Source organism: Falco peregrinus, chromosome 2 (assembly GCF_023634155.1).
Source record: "Falco peregrinus isolate bFalPer1 chromosome 2, bFalPer1.pri, whole genome shotgun sequence".
NCBI classification, from domain to species: Eukaryota; Metazoa; Chordata; class Aves; order Falconiformes; family Falconidae; genus Falco; species Falco peregrinus.
Genome location: NC_073722.1, coordinates 101181230 through 101202577, shown reverse-complemented (window position 1 = coordinate 101202577; position 21348 = coordinate 101181230). Strand labels below are relative to the sequence as shown.

General features: G+C 57.7%; 2 protein-coding genes across 4 annotated transcripts in view; one reads left to right on the top strand and one right to left on the bottom strand.

The window, feature by feature from the left end:
* The window catches only part of BAZ1B (bromodomain adjacent to zinc finger domain 1B), a 50558-nt gene extending 40120 nt beyond the window's left edge, over positions 1 to 10438 (top strand). Inside the window, exons 15-19 of one of the 3 annotated variants that reach the window (XM_055794621.1) lie at positions 1232 to 1379; positions 3176 to 3294; positions 5666 to 5817; positions 7499 to 7602; positions 8215 to 10438. In XM_055794621.1, the coding sequence (XP_055650596.1) occupies positions 1232 to 1379; positions 3176 to 3294; positions 5666 to 5817; positions 7499 to 7602; positions 8215 to 8581 (890 nt within the window). In that variant the 3' untranslated portion in view covers positions 8582 to 10438. Of the gene's footprint in view, positions 1 to 1231; positions 1380 to 3175; positions 3295 to 5665; positions 5818 to 7480; positions 7603 to 8214 lie in introns of those variants that run through there. The other 2 variants (XM_055794620.1, XM_055794622.1) reach the window with 2 other exon arrangements.
* Positions 10439 to 14421: 3983 nt separating this feature from the next.
* FZD9 (frizzled class receptor 9) lies at positions 14422 to 16734 on the bottom strand. The gene has a single exon (XM_027784775.2). The coding sequence runs from the start codon at positions 16580 to 16582 to the stop codon at positions 14831 to 14833; it is 1752 nt and encodes a 583-aa protein (XP_027640576.2). The 5' UTR covers positions 16583 to 16734; the 3' UTR covers positions 14422 to 14830.
* Between the last annotated feature and the right edge of the window lie 4614 nt (positions 16735 to 21348).

Below are 21348 nucleotides of genomic sequence, written 5' to 3'. Positions count from 1 at the left end.
TGAATATTTAGGGCACTTAGACACAAGTCATCTACAGATCCTTCTGGGAACACTTGTGCCACTCCATTCCCTGTTTCATTTTTTAGTTTGAATGGTCTTTGAGCCTCTGAGCCTTGTCAGTTAATCCCGTCTTTTACAGAAAGAACAAGCAAGGAGAGGCTGGGGAGGTAGCTGTCCTTTGTAAGGCTGGGGAAGTAACTGAACAGGTGGCAAGGGGCTACCTTCTCTGTATCCACTACAGTATGAAGGGCTTTAGAGTCTTGCAGGTGGAGGGGATAGTAAGAGTTGTCACCAGTGGTGGAGTGCTAGTATTTGTTCTGCCATAACCTCTCCTTTTGGATGGAAGCCTGGAGGAAACAGCTTGGTAGTACATTCTGCCTCATCATGTGCTTTTTGTCTCACTTTCTATTTGCTGAAACACTACTGGGAAATGAGGGCAGACAGACCTCAGTGGGAATGCTGGGCTACTTTTTGTTTACCAAAAGACTGTGCCATCCACCTCTTCAAAGAAATAAGGGCCGAAATGGTACAACATTCTCCTTCACTGTAGAGCCTCAGGGATATTCCAAACCAATGCAAAACCTGTCCTATTTGCTGTTGAGGGGGGATTCTAGGCAAATGCAAGAGGGTGCTCACCTGAGACTAACAGATTTTTGTTCCACAGAAATTAAGAACTGGTATGTTGGAGAAAGAGATGCTGGCAAGCTCTCTGCACTTTTTTTTTTTTCTTCTTTAGTAATGAAATAGCTGGCTCAGGACTATCTCCCTGTTTCCCTGCATCAGTGAGAAGCACAGAGAGACTAGTTCTGCTGCATACTGATTGCCTTTTTTGGCTTGCTACCTTAAGTAGAAAGAAGATGCTGTGCAGGTTAACCACACTGAGGCTAGAATAAGAATAGCTGCATTTATAGCTCCTTGCTAGGCTCTCGGGCATCTTTGCAGCAGATTTCTCTTTCCCTTTGTTTGGCTTGATTTAGCCTGGGTAGAACCAATTTGGCAGGTTTCCACCTTTGCCACAAATGAAATCTTTGTAGGGCAAGGGACTTTTTTGTTTCTGAATGCTGCTGGTGTGCACTGCAGTGGTGAAAACAAGAAGGAAGGGTCCCTGCTGGCAGAGGGTACTTTGCATCTTTCTTTTGCTTTGTCCTGACCTCCCAGCACTGCAGCAGCTTCTGCTTCTCAGGTTGGGCCAGGCTGTGGCACTTGTAACAAGTAAGTTGTGCTCTCCTAGGTGAAGATGACAAGCTGATCCTGTGTGACGAGTGTAACAAAGCCTTCCACCTGTTTTGTCTGAGACCGGCACTCTATGAGATACCAGATGGTGAATGGCAGTGCCCAGCCTGTCAGCCTTCTACTGCCAGGCGCAGCTCACGAGGCCGGTGAGTGAGCCTCCTTTCCTTTGCGTTGCCACAGAGGGACAGTTCTAGCTGCCCGTTCACAAGACAACCAAAACAGCCTGAAACAGAGCCCACTTAAAAGGTTTGAAATTAGCTTAGTTAACTCGGTGACACTGGAACAATAGAAAAGCGTTTTTTCAAGCTGTAACTTCGAGCACACCTGTGTTATGCTGACCCATGACAACAGGAGTTTTAATAAATAACTTGTTTGGCAGTGAAAACATGCACAAAACATCAACCAAAATCAGCTGTGCTAAGGGCTGTTGTTTAACTGAGCAGCTAGTTGAGTTGCTTTCTCATGGGAGTGTAGCTGGTAGCATTGCAGCTCTGTAGTTCACTGGGCTAAATTACTGTTGTGCTCTTGTCAAGTTATAGCAGGCATTACTCCAGGTTGCCACTCAGTCCCTACTGTGCTACTACAAATCAGGCTACAAAATGCCACTCCGTGGTTTTCTGGACCTGATAAACCTTAACAAGGCAGGAGTCCTTGTAGGGCTACAGAGGGAACATGATTTGAGGAAGAACCAAAAAGTTGTTCTATGCAGCAGAAATTAGTAGCTGCCTCCTGACAACAAGGGATTGAATTATGGCTTGGGGTTTTTTTAATTGCAAGCTGGAAGTTAAATGTATGTGAAATGTATTTTTATTTTTACAATGTATGTCCAGCGTTGATTGTGACTCTGTGCTGAGTCTACCCGCTTGTCAGCGAGGTGAGGCTATCAAATGGCATCTGAAGCATAAGCAATCAACAGATCCTCCCTTCCAGAGCAGCAGCACAATAGGAGGTGTACTAGCTTGTAATGTGCAGGTGGTGTATGGCCTTAAAAGTATTACTTACTCCCTGGGCACCATATAAGGGTTCATCAGGCTTGTACAAAAATGACAGGGCTTCAATGCAGCTGTTCTAGCCTGAGATCATAGTTACTTTGATGTGGCAGAGTCACCTGCAAGCTGCTTGGCTCCTGGACGAGAGCCATCAGGTGGGGTAACACCTGTCTTATCTGCTTTCTGTTCTTGTCTTTCGAGCTGAGGTAGGAAAAAAATTTCAGCCTGGAAGCACTTTTGCCCTGCCTGTACTGTGGGAGCTTACTCCTTTTACTGCTCAAGATCCTCTTTCTCGAGAGGATTGAGACTCTCACAACAGCTTTGCCTTTGTCCCCTTTTGCCTGTGCATGCTGTTTTGTTTTCCTGGTTTTGTAATGGTTTGAATGCTTCAACAGACACATGCGAGAAGTCAGAACTGTCCTGGGCAGGGAGTCTCTGTGGCTTCTGGTATCAGCACATGAGAAGCCTGGTGCTCTGCTCACAAATAATACTAAATGAGCTCTGTTTCCTATAGTGCACATCCAAGTGGCATGACAGTGGAAGGAGGTAATGGGTAAAATACTCCTGCAGAAACAAAAAAAGCCCCCCTCCTGCAACTCCTTAGGCCAGGCCTGCAGACCTGGGTAAAAGAGCAGCATATCCTCTTGGGGAGGAGTAATTGTACAGCAGTCACAATCCTAAAATCCGTTATGTGGTCAAGGTGCCTAGAACAGCAAAAAATACACAGATTCAGCTGTTGGGGATTTTCAGCCCAGATGTTCAGACGGTAGCCTGGGAAGTGCCCTTTTAGCTGTGGCTACAACTTGATACTCTCTGAAATGCTGCAGACTGCTTCAGTCTGAGGCTGGGTATTTATTTTACATTGAGGTGGTCAGCAGGTCTCTGCCTGTGAACAAACAGTACAGAGGGCCCAGGGTCTGGTACAACAGATGTGTTCACCTGCCTTACTCTAGGAACTATGCAGAGGATTCTGATGAAGATGAGGATGAAGAAGGCGAGGAAGCTTCTGATGAACCAGATGCTGAGGAGGAAGAGGAAGAGGAAGAAGATTATGAAGTTGCTGGACTGAAATGTAAGGCTTTAACCGTGCAGGAAAGTACAGTAAAATACTAAGACTTTGCCTTCAGTGTCCATCCTATTTGGAACTTGTGCTTGTCCTCACACAGAACAGGATCTTACTTGGAAACAGCGGGAGATGTCACAGGGGAAGGCTCTGGTGGTGCTGTACATTACCTGGGGAGCTGGAGTGAACTCTTGTCTCTCTGTGATGGGGTCAGTGCTCGCAGAGATTGAAACTGCAGTGAGCTATCACTTGCTGCCCTGTCACTCCCCTGGGGACGCTGCCAAGACTGTTAAGAGTGCTGTGAGGTGGTCAGCAGAGGCTGCAGCGGGGCAACAGCATTATCAGTTACTGGTACCGGCGGTCTCTGCGCCCACAGGGTTTGTTGGTAAACTGGATGCTGTTAATAGATGCTTATGGAGCTTTAATCACAGCCCCCTTTCCTTTTTCCCTTTCCATCAGCTCACAACCTCTTAAGTGCAGAATTTCTAGTGATGTGGCAAGGAGGCATTTTCAAATAGCAAGACCAGTGCTTCCTCTGCCCAGTTCCTGTGGTAAGGCACAGTACTTGAGGTGTAGTGTGGCCTGGACCGCCAGCACCCTTTGATTGCATACAGAGACTACTTGGGATGCATAACTGGTGCATTCCTGGGCAGCTGTGTGGAATAAAAGAGCATTTTCTAGACTCCTCGCTGACTGCTTCTCCACTTAACCACTTTTTAGTGTATGTATCCACTTTGTTTTTAGGGGAATTCGACTCTCCCTCATTTGGGCAACTTGATGCACTGAAGGTCGGTCTTGAAATGGCACACTGCCAGCATTTGCTTTCTGTCAAAATGCCCGTGACTGACATAAAATTAACTTCAATTTGTCTTAACCAGGGTAGATGGTGGAATCTGGAGACTGAGACCCAAAGGATTATCCCATGTTCTTTCGAGGGTTTCCATCCAGATCTATCAGTCTTGATTCCCTTGCTTTATTCTGGTTTCAGGGATGTTCACTGATACCCTGGCTATGTACACTGCTTGTTGTTCTGCGGTGTATCCATGTCCACACTTGGAGTGTGTTCAGCCTATGTTGCACAGCCAAGTCAGGAGCTGAGCCAAGGTTTCCAAACAATAGCAAAAGAGGGCTACAGTCACTAAAAATAAAGTGCTAAATGCAACCCCTGGCTTGAAAGAGCATTAACATGGAAAGGTCACTGTGGAAAACTTTTTGTTTTAATAGAGAAGTCCTATTAATCCTCATGGTGTTTATCCTGAGGCATATAACCTAGAATGTTGGATTGTCAGACATTTAACACGTGCCACACGCTTGAGACACAAGCAGAGCGACAGCAGGCAGACGTCCCACTGCCCTAACGCACGTTCCTCATGTGGGGGGCCCGGCAAGATGATTTATTGGACAGGGCTGCATTAGAGGCCACAGATGAAATGCTACAGCCCCCTGGATACGGCTTGCTCAAGCACTTGTGACCAGATGGAAGGAGCTTGGCTGGGGAACACCAACACATTCTCCTGATACAGAGGAGTCATGAAAGAAACTTAAGACAAGGGAGTGTGTCAGCACACTTGCATTTTTATCAGTGTGAAGGTCTGACAGGCAGACTAACAAACAGGCAGGGGCCTTTCTGTGGGATATAATGCAGCAGCCCTGGTCCTGAGGAATAAAATTCCATTGTTTCCCACTTGCACATGGAGCAGCTTCTGACTGCAGTAACTCGACACTTCCCCTGCACAAGGTTCACTTTTCAGGGGGGGCTTAGCAACTGGCTTATCCCACTTTGTGGGTCACTTGTAAATGCTTGGTAAAGCGTCCCTCCCCGAACCAGTGAGGAGCCGGAAACAGGGGAAACTGCAAGTTTCTGCTCCTGGTGCTTTCAGAAGGGATGTTGCAGTTATGTTTGAGACAGTTGTCCTTGCATTACTTCCCCTGCCCTCCCTCGAGTCTTCATGCATCACTCTTGGCACTTGGCCCTGCAGGCAGAGTGGCTTGCTGTTGCAGCCCTGGGCCAGCCTTACCTGCGGCAGAGAAGCTGGAAGCTCCTAGGTCTCCCTTGGAGCTGACAATCTGCCAGTGCCGTTGGCTGGTGTGTGTGACCACCCTTTAGTAGAGGGCTGTTGCCAGACAGCAATGGCCTCTTTTTGGACGGGAGGCGATTACCCACTTATCTCATCTGGAAATGGTATCAAGCACAGCTGACATGAGCATGTGTTGAGTGAGCACGGGCTGACGAAGCTGGGCTGTTGCAGTCGTCCGTGGGTTCACTAGCTCCTCTGTACTGTGAGCCAGTCTCTGCCTGGTGTGTAGTGGCTGGGCAAAGGGCTTGTGATCTGCTTCCAGGTTAACCCATTCCTCTGAGTTCATGATTTATGTGTTTCAGTGAGACCCAGGAAGGCAGCCCGGGGCAAGCAGAGCACAGCCATGTACTCCTCGAGGCAGGGAAGGCACCAAAGGAAGAAGCAGTCACTGCACCCTGCCAGGGGACCCCGGCAGCGGGCTGCACCTGTCAACGGCGCAGACATTGATGAGCTGGTAAGAGCCAAATTGCTCCCCGGAGGCTGCTCACATCATGAGTTATAAACGAAACGGGTGTCATGCTTCCTTCCCTCCCCTTCCCAGAGAAATACTCTGAATCATATTGTGAAACCCGGGCTGGGCTGGGGGCGGGTTAACAAAGGAGGCATATCCTTAAGGGCCCAGTACAAATGGAGCAGATATGCCAGGCATCTTTCCCCAGCCGCTTTCACACATTGTCCCCCTTGAGTAGCAGGCAGCCTGCAGCTTGTTAAAGGGTTTTAAATAGTATCCATATGTCTCTGCAGAGAGGTGGGAGGACTGAGGGGGTCCTGGATGGTCAGAGAATGCCAGCAATGTTGGACCCTTGCTCCCCAGCCTTGGCTGTTTTCTGACAGTTGTTGTCCGTATGGTCACTCCCCAACCTCCAGGACATAATTTGGCTGGTTTAGGTTTCACTTGACATTCAAAAAATAAAACTGTATGCTCCTGAACAGAGCAGTTTTGTGCATGTGTGCGCGCTAGGCGGGGTGGCGCTGCAGTGTGCTGTGCTGTTTGTCCTGGGGAGGGACACGCCACAGGGGATACATGAGGATACTCTAGCGCTGTGGGCCACGTCACAAGCCTCTGCTAGATCTGCCATCTGTCCGCTGACTGGCACTAGTAGTGCTGGTATATCCTGTCACTCTTCTTGAGGGGTCTTGATTGTGATCTTTGGGCTCCCTGCTACTTATGCTGGTTGTGGGTGGGCTGGCTGGTGGATCTGCAGTGTCCTTTTAGCTGGTCTGCGTTACAGATTGGAGGGCAACCAAACCAGCAAGCATGGGCTACCACAGCCAGCCTAGAGGGATATTCAAGTGGAGAAAATCTTACTGGAACTGGGTCAGGGGCTCTGACAAAACACTGACTTGGGGAAGAGGAGATTTTCGTTTACCATTTTTCCTGGGAAGAGAGCAAAGCTGGGTCAGGAATAGTTCCCCGTGTTGCGGAGCCTTCCCATCATCTGACGTACCCTAAGCAGTGATGCCTTGCGAGCTGAGGGGATGTCCCTGTACTGGTGGCTGACCTGCTGCGGATCCCAGGACAAATGGCTGACCTTGTGTTCAGCCTGTGTACGGGACAGCAGTGCTCGAGGCATCAGCTGCTCTTTGGTATTTAAAACGGCACGGTTGGCTCTGCAGTGTCAGTACGGCAGCACAAGTGCTTTCTCCCTCTGCCTCTTGCATGCTGTTTGCCGGGGGCTCGGAGAAGGAGGGGGGGGAGGGAATTTATGCTCTCCGATTCACTCGTTTATTCTTTGGCTGCTTGTTTTGACCATATTGTCTTTGAAACTGTCTTGAAAAAGCTTGCTGCCCTCAGAGAAAAGACGGGCTGCTTGTGAGTTATTCCCACCAGAGCTTCTGGATGGGGCTCCTGTTCTGTAACTCAAGCTGCCACTGTCTGTCTTGGCTGTTACCATCAGAGGTCCTGCAGCAGAGCGGTTTGCCTCTTGATTATTGTGGAAGATGACTGCATTTGAACGATTAGAACTTTGTGCAGCAGTACGACATATCCCCAATCGTTAAGACACTGGCTTGTATGCAGGAGGATTGAAAAGAAGCTCTGCTAAGAACTAGCTGCTTTGGCCTCAAAACTGTTTGCTGAACACTAAAGCCCGTAGTGGTTCCCTGTTTTTTAACAGCATCCATTGTGTGGGCAGGTCCTTCAAACAAAGAAGACGGCACGTCGCCAAAGCCTTGAGTTGCAGAAGTGTGAGGAAATCCTCAGCAAGCTGATCAAGTACCGCTTTAGCTGGCCCTTCAGGTGAGGGCAGGTGGCAGCCTTCTCCGTGGGCGCAGGACTGTCTGCAGGCAGTGTGTAGGTGTGGGTTGGCCGTGCTGCAGTCCTGCCGCATCCACTCGCTGGCTGCAAGAATGGGGTTTCAAAAGCAAGTTATGGATGGGAAGGAAGGCAGTGAAGCTGCTCCAGAAGAAACCACCATGCTCTCTCAGTCCTCTGCTGGGCTGAAGACGTGGGGCCCTTCTGAGGTGGTGTAACAGGGCAATAGGCTCTGGACCGAAGAGGGGGAGGGTGGGGTGGGTGCTTTCTGCAGCCCCCAGGATTTGCAGGGCACTCTAGTGACTGAGAGGAGGCAGCCATACCTGCCACATGTCAGTCCCCGTGCCTGGACCAGCTCTCTGGGCAGAAGGACAAGCTGCTGTCCTTCCCGTCATCATGCCGCGGCCACCGCAGGGCTGACGTGACTGTAGCACTGTTGAGGTGCTGCTTGGGCTTGTTATGGCGCCGTGGGGGTGCGGGTCAGGGCTGCTGCTTGAGCGAAGGGGGTGGGGGTGATTCTTGCTCCTCTACAGCTCTGCACTGCGTGTGGCTGGGGCCGTCATTTTCCTCCTGTCTTTGTGGCTCTTCGTTCGGCAGGGAGCCAGTGACCACGGAGGAAGCTGAAGATTACTTTGAGGTCATCAGCAACCCTATGGACTTCCAGACTATGCAGAGCAAGTGCTCTTGTGGCAATTACCGCTCGGTGCAGGAGTTCCTCTCCGACATCAAGCAGGTGTTCTCCAACGCTGAGCGCTACAACCAGAATGGGAGTCACGTACTGTCCTGCCTGGAGAAGACGGAACAGTGTTTGATTGACATGGTGCACAAACACCTGCCTGGCTACACGTATGCACGCAGGAAATGCCAGAAGCTCTCTGCCAGGTGCCAGGGACTGGAGGAGCAGGAAGGGGACAGTGAGTCAGAGCCCCTTGAACATTCCCGGGGTCGGAAAAGGAAGAAATGAGGGATGGGGAGACTAGGGGGAGAGCCAGAGCTGGAGCAGGCCGTCTGGTGCTGCCGTGCAGCAGGATCGGTTGTCTGGAGGGAGCTGGGAAGCAGCAGGCACTTCTCTATTAATCCAGCCTTTCCCTTGGGCCCGTCCTAGTTTTAATTTTTCTGCAGTTTCCTCAAGTATTTGGTCATCCATTGAGTGAGCGGAGATGACTTGCTGCTTCCTGCAAAGGCCACAGAGCTCTTCAGGAGCCTGTCCTGCTAGGAGGGGAAGGTGGGAGGGCAAGGGGCAGGGCTGGGCAGGGGAGCACAAAGCCTGTGCCAGCTCAGGCGCTGTCAGCTTCCCTGGGACGAGCTGCTTCCTCCCCTCTGCAAGCAGCCAGCGCCGGAGCGTGGTGGGACCTCTGCCACCTCTGCCATCTGCGGCCTGTGATGTGAAACCAGCCTTGAGCTGGCGCGGGGAGGGATCATATTGCTTCACCGAAGGGCTGGGTGTGATCAGGCCAATGGGCTGCTAGTTCTTGTATGTATATATTTATATGGTGTTAATTTTGAGCCCCCAGTTGAAGGGCTGCATAGGGCAAGCAAGCACTTACATTTATGGAGATACAGCTTTCACCAGCATCCTAACACAATTGGCTTCGAGGTGCTCTTGCTTTTTCCCTCTCTCTCTTCTCGGCGAGCAATCTCTGGAGGTTGCGCTCCAAAGAGGGTTCTTCTGAGCTCAGATCTTCACATGTACACGGCAAAGAGGAGGCAGATGGCTTCCCTGCTCACCTTGAACAGCACACAATCACGTAGCCCCTTGGATGAACCGAGTGCCAGAAGCATACCAGAGAGCGTGGTTTTCTGCACACCCTGTAGGGAGCTCCAGGGCAAGGGGAGCAGCAGAAACATGTTCTGTGTAACTTTTTAAATTAATTTTCTAGTTAAAAGTGGCTTGTTTCTAGCTGTGATCTTGTACAAAGAACACCTGTAAGATACTGTTGTCTTGCTTTGGCACATGTACAGTTTATATGAAATTGTGTTTGCTTTATATTTTCCCCCTCTTAAAAATTAATTTTCCTACCAGTAGCTGGAGTTACATCGGGGGAATTGTTGGTGGGGGGGGTCTCCCAGTCCCTCTCTAGCCACGCTCTCACCATGTTTTATAGTAATACCTTCCCTAGCTCACCTCCCTCGCACTCCCCCAGCACTGCGAGGACCGTCCTGCACTGGCTGACCAGCCTGATCCTGCTGGGAGGCTGCTCTGCCGCAGCCCCAGCAGCAGGTCCTGCCGCCCAAGAGACGCCTTTTTCTTAGAGAAAAGTCAGTGTTTTTTCATCGCCTTTCCCTCTCTGTCATGACAGGTTTTGATCATACAATCAGGGCTCAAACTTTTTATTATACAAGTCCAATTTGGAACAAACCAGCCACAGGGCTGCTTTATACTGGTTTTGTAACAGAAAAGTAAAAGCCAATGTTGCAGATCCTGTGATTTGAGAAGAAAAGAATTATTGATGAAAAATTGCAGCCTAGTTTTATGAACTTTCTAGGATTTTTTTAACAGGTATTTGTTTCAGTTCTGGACTGTTGATGGCTGCAGAGACTAGGCAGGTTTCCAGCCACTTCCCTCTTCACCTCTCCCCAGCCTCAGCCCCTGCCCCACAGAATAGCACTGACATTTGTATTTCGCACGTCCCCTTCAGAGGCTTTGTTTTGTCCTGTTCATAGAGAACATTTTCTGCAGGTCCTACATGGTGAAACCTTTGGAACTGTAAGGTTTTTTTAAAATAAATGTCATTTGGGGGGGAGGGGGTTTCTGCTAAGGGCTGTACTTGTAATAAATTGGAAAGTTAAAAATAAACATTATGTACTTGTGTTTGTAAAACTGGCTTGCAGCGAGTCCTTTGTGGGCACCCAGTGTTCGTGTGGTACTGTCTGCGACGTCTCGCCTCTGCCTTCCCCAGAGCCCCCGTCAGACATGACATTGCTGCCTTCTGAAGGGAAATGGAGCCACAGGGCCAAGGGGTCGAGGCAAAGGCAACAGCGAGTCTGGGTCAGGTCAGCTAACGACTCCAAAGAACCATCTTTTAAGCCTCCTACTGAGGTCTGGCTGTACCACCCCCTGGGCCTGCCTTTGTTCCCAGTATGGCAGCTGGGTTGTGCCTTGCTGCTGCAGCCGTGCTGCCCTTTCCCCGAGCTGTGCCGGGCAGGAGGCACCGTGCTGGTGCGGGCGTGTGTGCTCCGAGCTGGCCCTGTCCATCCCGGGGCTGTGCTCTTCTGCCCCTGGGCAGGAGGAGGTCACCAAGGATGCAGGAGCAGTCCTGGGGTTGACTGGTCCTCCTGCTACAGCGGGGAGGGTGGCACTGGGTAGCTCGCCTGAAGGGAATACTGGGGGGGGGGGGAAGCTGAAATGTCTCCTTTTTTTCACCCCAGCATTGCCTGGCTGAACAGCCATCAAAACTGCTTCCCTTGTTTTGTTAATGTGTGTTTTGCAACCACAGCTTTGTTGGCTGCAGCTCAGAGATTAGCAAGGACCGTTCCTGCAGCGTCTGAAGGCACAGCTCCCAGCCCACCACCCTGCTCCCCGCAGCCTAACGGGGATGTGCTGGGTGCTCTGACATGGTGAGCTTCAAAGGCAGGATGGGCTGGGGAGGTGGTGAACCAGTGCTGCACTGCGAGGAGGTTGATGGTTTCTTGGGTGCGTTCATCATACTCCTTGCTCAGGAGCTGAGCTGGGAGCCTTCCAGCCAGGTCTAGCTCTGCTGGACAGAGGAAATCCCTTGATGGGTTTCAGGGCTCAAAGCTCTTGGCGACAGATGCTGCTTTCCCTAGAGAAGCCTCATCCCCTATCCGCAAGAGCTGGTTGGTTTGCTGGGCATGCAGCAGGACCTGGGTGAATCAGAGTGTGACTCAGGCTGGGATGTTTCCAGGGCCCCAGCGTGGAGACCTCACACCAGCGTCTGCTCCAAGACCTTTTTGGAGACTTGCTTTTTATAGCAGCCCCTGCATGGCATTAGTGTCCTGGGCAGGGGCTATAAATACCGTCCCCACACCTGGCAGGCGCGAGCGTGGGGCTGGCAGGCAGCTGTGGCCCTGCTGCCCCCTGGCACTGTGGGCAGGGGGAGGCACCCGTCCAGCTGTACCCACCAGCTCGTGGAGGCTGGCCACCACCAAGCCCCCGTGGGGCACCCCTGCTCTCTGGGGCTCCAGCATGGCCTCAGGAGGAGGCGCAGGGGTGCAGCAGGCGAGGAGCCTTGAGCTTGGTCCCCCCTTGGCTTCTTCAAGGCTTAATTATTGTTAACCGATTAACAGCCTGGGATTTTTAGCATGTTCCCAGAGTACAGCAGCTTCCCTTCTGCTGCTGCTGGAAACTTTGTGGGGGCGGGGGGGGGGGGGGGGTCATGTCCACAGCTCAGTGAGTGTGGAGGGCACCAGGCGTGACCTCTCCATGCTCAGCTGGACCTTGGGGTGCTCTGAGCCCGCTCTCGCCCAGTGCCGGCCCTCGCTAGCTGCCCCTCCTGCTAGCACTGGGCATGGGCAGCCGTGGCAGTGGTGCCCGAACTGGGGGGCTGCTCCTGCAGGGAGGGGACAACAATGCTGAGCCCGGCCTGCCCCTTGCAGAGGGGCTTCCACAGCTGCCCCGGCCCTGCCGTAGCCTGTGCTTGGCTGCCTTAGGAGCTGCTCCACGTAGGATGGAGAGGGGATGCAGGGATGGTCTTGGGGCCGGGGGATACAGGGGAAGGCTGAGCCTCCCGGCACAGGGTTGAAAGCAGCTGTGACAAGGGGACAGCTGGTGTCCCCTGGCACAGAGCCCTTCCAAAGGGCAGCTCTGCTTTGGGGCAGTCGCTGTGGACAAGCCACCTCCCCAGTGGGGCCAGCCATGCCCGGCAGCTCGGTGCTGGCTCTGCTGGAGCCAGCCGGGCTGCCGGGGCTGATAGTGGGTGGTGGTCCGGCGCCGGCGGCCGCCCCACAGCCGATAGCTGGGGCCTGGCGGGGCCGGTTATCTGGGCGAGCGCTTGAGGCCGGAGCTGCTTGGCAGGTGCCGGGGTGCTCAAGGGCAGGCGGTCCCCACCGGGTGCCCCAGCACCGCCACCCCGCCAGGGCTCTGGCCTGCGAGCCGATGGGGCACTGAGCTGGCTCCGGACTCAGTGCCGCGGGGCGGGGGTCCAGCACAGCGAGCAGCCCTGCACCCCCTCCCTGGGCAGCCCCCTCGCCGCACCGTGCCCGGCTCCCCGGGCTGGACTTTGGAGCCCGTCCCCAGCCAATATTGACTCCCTCGCCCCAGGTCACTGCCCTTTTACCTGCCCAAACAAATCCTCCCGTGGCAGCTGGGGGGAACCCGTGTGGCTGCAGCCCCCCCAGCGGTGGGAGCCCAGTGGGGTCCCTGCCCTGGCACCACCACCAGCCTGGGGAAGGGGCTGGGTGCCCACCGGCCCAGCCAGGGCCATGCCTGCCCCCCAGCACCCCAAATCAGGCGCAAGCCCCACAGCATCCCACCGCCACCACCGTGGGCTCCTTCGCACCTCAGCTGCCGGGCTGGCTCCGGGGGGAGGCCAAGGCTTTTCTCAGATCAGTCACTTCTCCCACCATCCCGGACCCCCGGGCGTGGGGGGTGGATGAAAGGCGCTTCACATCAATCATGGCAGCACAAAGCCCCAGCGCAGTGCGGCTGCAGGCGAGGGGCCACTGCACCCAGCCCCTGCTGCCACCTCCGGCTCGGGGTGGGGGGGTCTTGCACCTCCTTTGGCTGCAGCCCTGACACGGGGCTCTGCGCTACAAGGGCTTTGCTGGGGCAAGGGCCAAGGGCTGTTGGTGTGGGCAGGCAGCAGGTGCTAATTTGGGTGATCAAAGGTGGGTCCCTCGCTGGCTTATTGCTCCCTAGTGGAGAGGGACGGGGCCCCTGAGACCCTCACTGGGGCCCAGCACTGTCCCAGCCTGCATGCTGGCTAATTAGCAGGCAATTAGGTGATGGACAAGTCTGAGCCTGTGTCCCTGCTACAGCGCCCTGCCCACCGTGGGGCAAAGCCCATCTCTCACTCCTCCCCGGCACTGGGAGCCCCCTGCACGTCCCGTGGGGCAGTGGGCAAACCAGCCCCTCAAACCCTCCAGGGACGAGCTGGCTCCCCCGAGCCGAGGTGTCTCAGGGCAGGGTGGGCAGCAGCCCCCACTGCCGAGCCCCCGGCAGAGCCACCCAGCCCAGGGACACCCACCGCTGCTGCCCAGCGTGGAGAGGACAGTCCTGGCTCCCCCCACCAGCCCCGGCAACACCAGCTGAGGCTTGAATTTCCCTCCGGACAATGGGGAAGGCAAGCTGGGATTGTAACTGGAGCAGGGGATAAATAAAGCTGCCCAGAAGTTTCCATTACCCGCACCTCAGGCTTCTGTGTGGGACATCAAAGCTGAGCCCTCTGTGCCCCGAGGTCCCTTGTCCCCAGCCCATCACCCTGGCTCCTGGCCTGCCGTGCCCTGGTGCCGTGCCCCGGTGCCGGAGCGCTGAGGCCCCCTCGCCCTGGCACCGAGGCCCCAGCAGCCGATGGCACCGACACAAATCACCTACAGAGTGTGGAGTGGAAAACATGATTCGTTACGTGACAGCGCAGGAAAACCCTCCTCCTCGGCCAGGAGGCAGCGGGTGCCAGAACCGGCCTCGGGGAAGCCACAGGGGAGCTGGACACTGGGAGCCTCCCCCGGTGCCATGCTCCCACCGGAGGCACCCCGGCACGGCACGCTCCTTTCTGCCAGCACGAGAGCCCCCAGGACCGCCACACACGCGCCATGGGGACCACGGCCCCAACCCGCCGAGCTGGGGGGGCTCCCATGGGGCTGCTCTTGACCCCCTCGAACTCCTTCAAACAGCACCAGGCTCGGTTGAAATAACACATCCAGGGGTTTATTGTTTTTTCCATTCCTCGCAGCTAATGATTAAAAAAAAAATAATCTAAAATAAATTACAGAATTAAATAAACACGAATTGGATTATTCCCCTCCCTGCCCCATCCCCGCCACCCCCCCGCCCCCCTCCCAAAAGAAAGCATTAGAAGAGTCACTGGATTTGGCAACAGCAACAACAAAACAACCTCTAGGAAAAAGCAGCTACTTGTCAGGGTCGAGCGGTGCCAGGGGGGTCCCGCGGGCCTCACCACCCCAAACCAGTGTGCGTGCCCCCTCCCACCGCCACTCAGCCTCTGCCCTCACCTCCATGAGCATCCCCTCGCCCCTTACCCGTGAGGCCGGCTTCCCCCGGCATGCTGTCCCCAGGGAGGGGGCAACCCCCGCTCTAGACGTGCGTCGGGTTGTCCAGATACGGGTCTGTCTTGGTCATGTGCAGCATGACTGTGGGGGCTTTGTAGTGGCAGTGCACCCCGCCACAGCTCACCCCGCTGCAGGGCTTGCCCCTCGTCCTCACGCCCAGCTTTCTGTTGCACAGGCTCTGCCAGGTCTGCAGCGTCTTGGAGCTCCACACCCACACGCCACTGGTGATGCCCACCACCAGCGACATGAAAATCTTTAGCATAAAGACGGCCACGGTGGGCACCGAGGCCTCCAAGGAGCAGTTGGCAGCGCGCCGGCCGGGGAGGTGCAGGCAGCCGCGCTCCAGGGCCCTGAGGTTCCAGTAATCCATGTTCAGCCGCTCATAGAAGTAGCAGACGATGACACAGGTGGCCGGGACGGTGTAGAGGATAGAGAAGACTCCGATCTTCACCATCAGTTTCTCCAGCTTCTCCGTGTTGGTGCCACCCGTCTTCATGATCTTCCGGATGTGGAAGAGGGCGACGAAGCCTGTGAGGATGAAGGAGGTGCCAATGACCAGGTAGCAGGAGAGGGGGATGAGGACGAAGCCGGTCAGGGCGCTGACGTCCATGCTCCCCACGTAGCACAGCCCTGTGAGCTCATCCCCTGCCACCTTCCGCATGGTGAGGATGACAATGGTCTTCATGGCCGGGATGCCCCAGGCAGCCATGTGGAAGTAACTGCTGTGGGCCTCAATGGCCTCGTGTCCCCACTTCTTCCCAGCGGCCAGGAACCAGGTGAGGGTGAGGATGACCCACCAGAGCGAGCTGGCCATGCCAAAGTAGTAGAGGATGAGGAAGACAATGGTACAGCCCGTGCTCTCCAGCCCCTCCTGGATGATGTAGAGCTCGCCATTCTCCCGGTCGCAGGCAATGTTCTCGGTCCCTGCCACCGAGCGGATGATGAAGGCCACAGAGTAGACATTGTAGCACATGGAGAGGAAGATGATTGGCCTCTCAGGGTACTGGAAGCGGTGGGGATCGAGCAGGAAGGTGAGGACGGTGAAGGCGGTGGAGACGAAGCAGAGGGTGGACCAGACGGCCATCCAGATGAAGGCAAAGTCCTTGTCCTCCCGGGACCAGTAGACGTCCACACCGGGGGAGCACCTGGGCGCGCAGGAGAGGCTCTTCTCCACGTACTGGAACTTCTCGGGGTTGTCACAGGCCCCCAGGCTGTTGGGTCCGCGGCCCTCGGCAGCGCCCGGCGGCCAGGGCCGGGGGGCCACAGGCAGCATGCCTTGACCCTTGTGGGGCTCCGTGGCCGAGGCGTTCTCGGGGGCCTCCATGCAGAGGGCGTTGGGGTCGTTCTTGGTGGGCAGCCTGCCGCAGTCAAGCGACTCGGGCCAGCCGAAATTGAACTGCTCCATGATGGGGACGCACTTGTGGCGGGCCTGCTCGCACATGGGGCGGCAGGCGGGTATGCTGGCGCTCACCTGGTCGGTGCACATGGGCGCGTAGAGGGAGCAGAGGAAGAAGCGCAGGTGGACGTGGCAGCCGTACTCCACCAGCGGCGCGAACTCGTGCAGCTTCAGGGCGGCCTCGCGCTGGCTCTCGTGGCCCAGCAGGTTGGGCATGCGGGTCAGGTTGTACCCGATGCCGCGGCACATGGGGATGTCCACGGGCTGGCACCGCGCCGCGCGCCCCCGCGGCCCCTCCAGCCCCCCCAGCTCCAGCCCGCGCCCGGCCGCGGCCAGCTGCCACAGCACCGACAGGGCCAGCCGCAGCCGCACCGCCGCCATCGCCGGCCCCGGCCCCGGCCCCGCGGCTACAGCGCCGCCATCGCCCGGCCCCGCCGCCCCCGCGCCCCCGGGCCGGCCGCCCGCCGCCGCCGCTGCCGCCGCCGCTCCCGCTGCCGCCGCTGCTGCTGCTGCGGCGCCGGCGCCGCGCCGGGGCAGCTCCCCCCGCCCGCGGCCCCGGCCCCGCGCGCCATGCGGCGGCGGCCCCGCCGAGCGCCCCGCGCCGCCCCGCGCCCGCCGAGCCCCGGCCGCGCCGCGCCGCGCAGCGCCCGCCGGCCGGGACGGCCACGCCACGCCCCGCGGCCACGCCCCCGGGGAGGTGCCGGCGGCCACGCCCCCTCCCGGGGCGGGGCCCGCGCGCGTGACCGGCCCCCGGCCCCCGCCCCGGCGCGCAGGCACGCGCGGGGCACGCACCCCAGCCCGGCGCCCGGCTCCGCACCGGGGTCCGCGTCGGGACCCGCAGCGGGGACGCGCAGCCGCAGCGGGACCCTACCGGGACCCCCACCGGGACCCGCAGCCAGAGCGGGACCCCACCGAGACCCGCACCCGCATCGGGACGCGCAGTCTGAGCGGGACCCCCACCCCCACCGGGACCCGCAGCCGCAGCACCTGCAGGACCTCGGCGCGGGGCACCCGCGGGGGACACCCCAGCACGGGGCCCCGGGGCTTGCCCCTGCCCAGCCCCCCCGGCTGTGGGGCGCACGTCCGGACCCTCCCGCACCATCACAGCCCATGCCTGCACCCGCACCCCGCCCCAGCCCCCCACCCCAGCTCCGCACCCCCTGCACCCCCTGCACCCCCTGCACCGCCTGCACCGCCTGCACCACCACATGCCCTCACACACACTGACACACACCCAGCGGGCACATGCATGTGCACATGCATACGCACAGACACACACTTGCACATGCCCTCCCACAGTCCCACATGCACACATACATGTGCATGTCTGCGCACATATGTACATGCCCACATGCGCTCACACACACACGTACAGACCCACCCGCAGCCTGGCACAGCACAGATTGTGGCCCTGCACACCTGTGGGGCCAGCCATGTGCACTGGCACATGCGTGTGCACACACACCCCAACACCTGGGCACAGGAACACGCGTGGCCTTGCCAGCGCCCCAGGCGCACCAGGGTGCTGCCGGGCTGAACCTACTTCTGGGAGCACCGGCAACATGGTGCACACTTGGACCATGGTGTGCACTTGGGCCATGGTGCACACGGTGTGTGTGGCTGGGGGGTGCATGTGCCAGGCATGTCGCACAACAGCAGCTGGTCTGGCAGGCCACGGGGCAGGGGGGGGGGAGCAGCCCCTGGGAATCCTCCTGCCTGCAGTCCGGTGGGGTGGTCCCCAGCCTGGGGACAGAAAGTGCCACTTTAGTCCGGCTGCTGAGAACTGGGAAACCCCACACGGAGCAGAGAGGGGGCCGGCACCCATGGGGCTGGGGGGCCGTGATGAGACAGTGGGTGTCGTGGGAGGTGGCTCAGCCCCGGCACGTGGGCTGGGGGAGCCATGTCCCTGGGCAGTGCCCTGTGCCCATTGCCTGGTGGCACCAGTGATGTGCGAGGCCAGGGCAGCTCCTGGGTGGTGACACAAGTCAGCGTGGCCGAGCTGGAGCTGCCAGCCCCCAAAATCCGGTGTCCCACCTGCAGGATGACAGATCACCTGTGCCGGGGGCAAGGGGGAGCTGAGGGTGCCCAGCTGTAGAACCCAAGGGCGCTCAGGCCAGCTGGGGGTGGCAGCACCCCCGGGGATGGGCTTTGCTGTACATGCCATCTTCCCAGGATGCCACCAGCTGCGTCCCGTGTCCGGGAGCTGCCGATCCCCCGTCGGGCCCTGGGCACAAGGTGCTCTGTGCCATCCCCAGCACCCATGTGCAGAGGGAGGGGACCAGCGGCTCAGCTGTCCCGGGGCAGCTGGGGTAAGGTCCCTGGGGTGCCCCACTGGGACACCCGGCACCGGTGCCTGTCGGGGCTGGCGGCGGGTACGGGCACGGGCCAGGGGGGCAGGCGCCGCGCCGTTCCCAAGCATTCTCACAGCCCTGCAATTTCTTTAGTAACAACATAACAACCTGTCAACGCGGCCCCTAATCACCCGCCCCTGCTGCCACCCCGGCCATACATTATTTAAACATCCCAGTTCAGCACTATAAGGAAATTCCAGGGTAGCCGCTTATCAGTTGGTGTAACAGTGCAGGAGATAAGCTGTCACCCTGGAATTTCCCTCTAGCACTGGGCAACTGCTCCCCTGGCACTGGGACCCTGGGAAAAGGGTGATTTGGGGTGCCGGAGGGGGCTCTGGCCACAAGTTCTGGGGGTGTGGGGCCAGAAAGCACCATCCTGCGTGCCCAGATGACACGGAGCAGCAGCCAGCTCCAGGGGGCTTCATGCCCTGCGTTAAGGCCATGCTTCTCCTTGTGTGCTCTAAGAACTGGGTGGGGTTGGGGTATTTTGTGCTGTGGACACAGGTTTGGGGGCAAATTGTCACCCACAGGTGAGCTAGCAGCCACAGCTGTGTCTGCCGCGGTGGGGATGGCAGTGATACCTGTGGGGTGCTGGGACCTGTCCCTGGGGTGACTCATCCCACCCACCCCCAGCCCCAGGATGCATGTCCTGCTTGGGGTGAGGGACTGCCACCGCTCCAGGGCACCCTAAAGCCCAGCTCCTGCCACCAAGGCTGTCCTAAAGGGAGCTGTTTGCTGAGGAAAGCTTGGAAACACCCAAACGTCTCCAACAAACAGCACCATCACTGGGCAGCCGGTGCTGGGGCCGGGCGGGCAGCGGGCACAGCCAGGCCCACAGGCAGGGGCTGGATGGGACCCCGGGGTGCCAACCCCACCATCCTAGTTCAGCCCCATCGGTGCCCTCCTACCTCCCAACCCTGCCGCCTGGGCTGCAAAGGGTTAACGGGGGGCAAACGCACAAATAAATGTCTTTTAATTTAATTTTGCTTTAATATGTAAAACTGTTGCTCTTGGCAGGAGGTTACACAGCCCAGCCAAAAGCAACACACGGATTTTCAGAGTCAAGGGGCTCCTTTTAACATAGAGGAGCAGCCACCCCTCATCTCCGCCCCAGACCCTGGGGTGCTCCTCCCCTACCCCAACACCCTCCTTGGATGCTCCATGGGGTGCCCAAGCCCTGCCCAAGCCCCAGGGACCTGCAGTGGGGACAGCAAAGAGCCCATGGAGCCCTTCCCAGACCTTCATCCCCCCTGCAGTGGTGCACGGGGGGGGATGCCACCAGCATCCCAGTCCATGGCCAAGTCTTGCCCTTCCATTGCGGCACTGCCTGTGCCTGCTGGGGAGCAACCTGCCTGCCCCTGCCTGTACCTCCGGGGTACATCGATGCTCTGGGGACAGCACAGTGCTCACCACCGGGATGGGGACATCACAGCCACGCACAGAAGCTGAGATCTCCAGCAGGTCTGGAAGCCTTGCAGTGAAAACAAGAACACCAGGTAGAGCAACACAGCAGATTTACAGCCTTGGAAGTGGCCCTGGGCTGGGAATCCAATATCAATATCTGGAAGAAAGGGCTCACAGAGGCTGCACAGAAATCCTGCCCGGGAAGCGGCCAGGACGGTGGAGTGGGGCTGTATCGCCGGAGCCTGGGAGCCTGTGGTTCCTGGCAGCAGCTTTGCCCCATTTCCTTTCTTCCCGTCAACAGCGCCTGCAAACCTGTGCAAGAGCCTCAGCAAGAGGAGGGGGAAGGAGAGCAGGAAGGGCCACGGGTGGAGAAAAATCCCCCGCTACCATCCTGGGGTAAAGAGAGACTGCAGCTATGCCCCTCTTGCCCAGCCATGGATGGGTCCTTCCTGGGTTACAGGGTTTGGGGGAATCCCTCTTGGCACCAGTGATGGGGACAGCCCCGGCGGGAGCCACGGAGGGGGCGATGGAGCTGGGGAGAGGGTGATGGAGCAGGGGAGGGAACGATGGAGTAGAGAAGGGGGCGATGGAGCAGGAGAGGGGGCAGTAAAGGTGGGGATAGAGCAGTGGAGTAGAGGAGGTGATGGAGTTGGAGAGGGGGGCAATGGAGCCAAGGAGGGGCTGATGGAACAGAGGAGGGAGTGATGGAGCTGGGAAGGGGGTGATGGATCTGGGCAGAGGGCAACGGAGATGGGGAGGGTGCAACAGGGCAGGGGATGTGGCAGTAGGATGGGGGATGGGGCAATAGAGGCAGGGCAATGGATTAGGCGGGAGGGTGATGCAGCTGCAGAGGGGACCGTGGGTGCTGTTCTGTCGCGCCTTAGCCGAGGCAGGCAGGACTTGCTGTGGGGTGGTGAGGGACCCCATGCCGGCTGTGCTGCCCTTGCCCCTCCCCCTCCCTAGCAGGCTCTGCCCCACTGAGCCCACAGAGCCTCGGTGGTCCCAGCTCACCCCAGCGTCAGGTCCGCAGGCAGACATGGGGGCATGGAGGGAAACCCAAGTAGTAAGAACGGGCCACCAGCTGTGCCCAGGGCAACGCTGGGCCCCGCAGCACCCCGTGGTCTCTCTACCAGCCCGGAGGGAGGGTGATGGCACAGCCCCACAGAGATCCGGGGGGATAATTTTCCCTTCCTGAAGAATTTCACAGGAATAGCTGGTGTGAAAGGCCAGTGGCTTCGATTTCAAAGGGATGCCAGTGCTGGGGTCGGATGGGCTGGCGAGCAGGTGGAGGGGTCCATCCTGGGAGCATCCCACGCTGGGCATCCCACAGGGCTGCAGGCTGGCACCCACCCGGCCAGAGGGGCAGCTGCTCCCTGCGCTGGCCACCCTCTC

Excerpts from the sequence above, each read along its gene's own strand:
- FZD9 (XM_027784775.2), bottom strand. The coding sequence starts at position 16,582 with ATGGCGGCGGTGCGGCTGCGGCTGGCCCTGTCGGTGCTGTGGCAGCTG.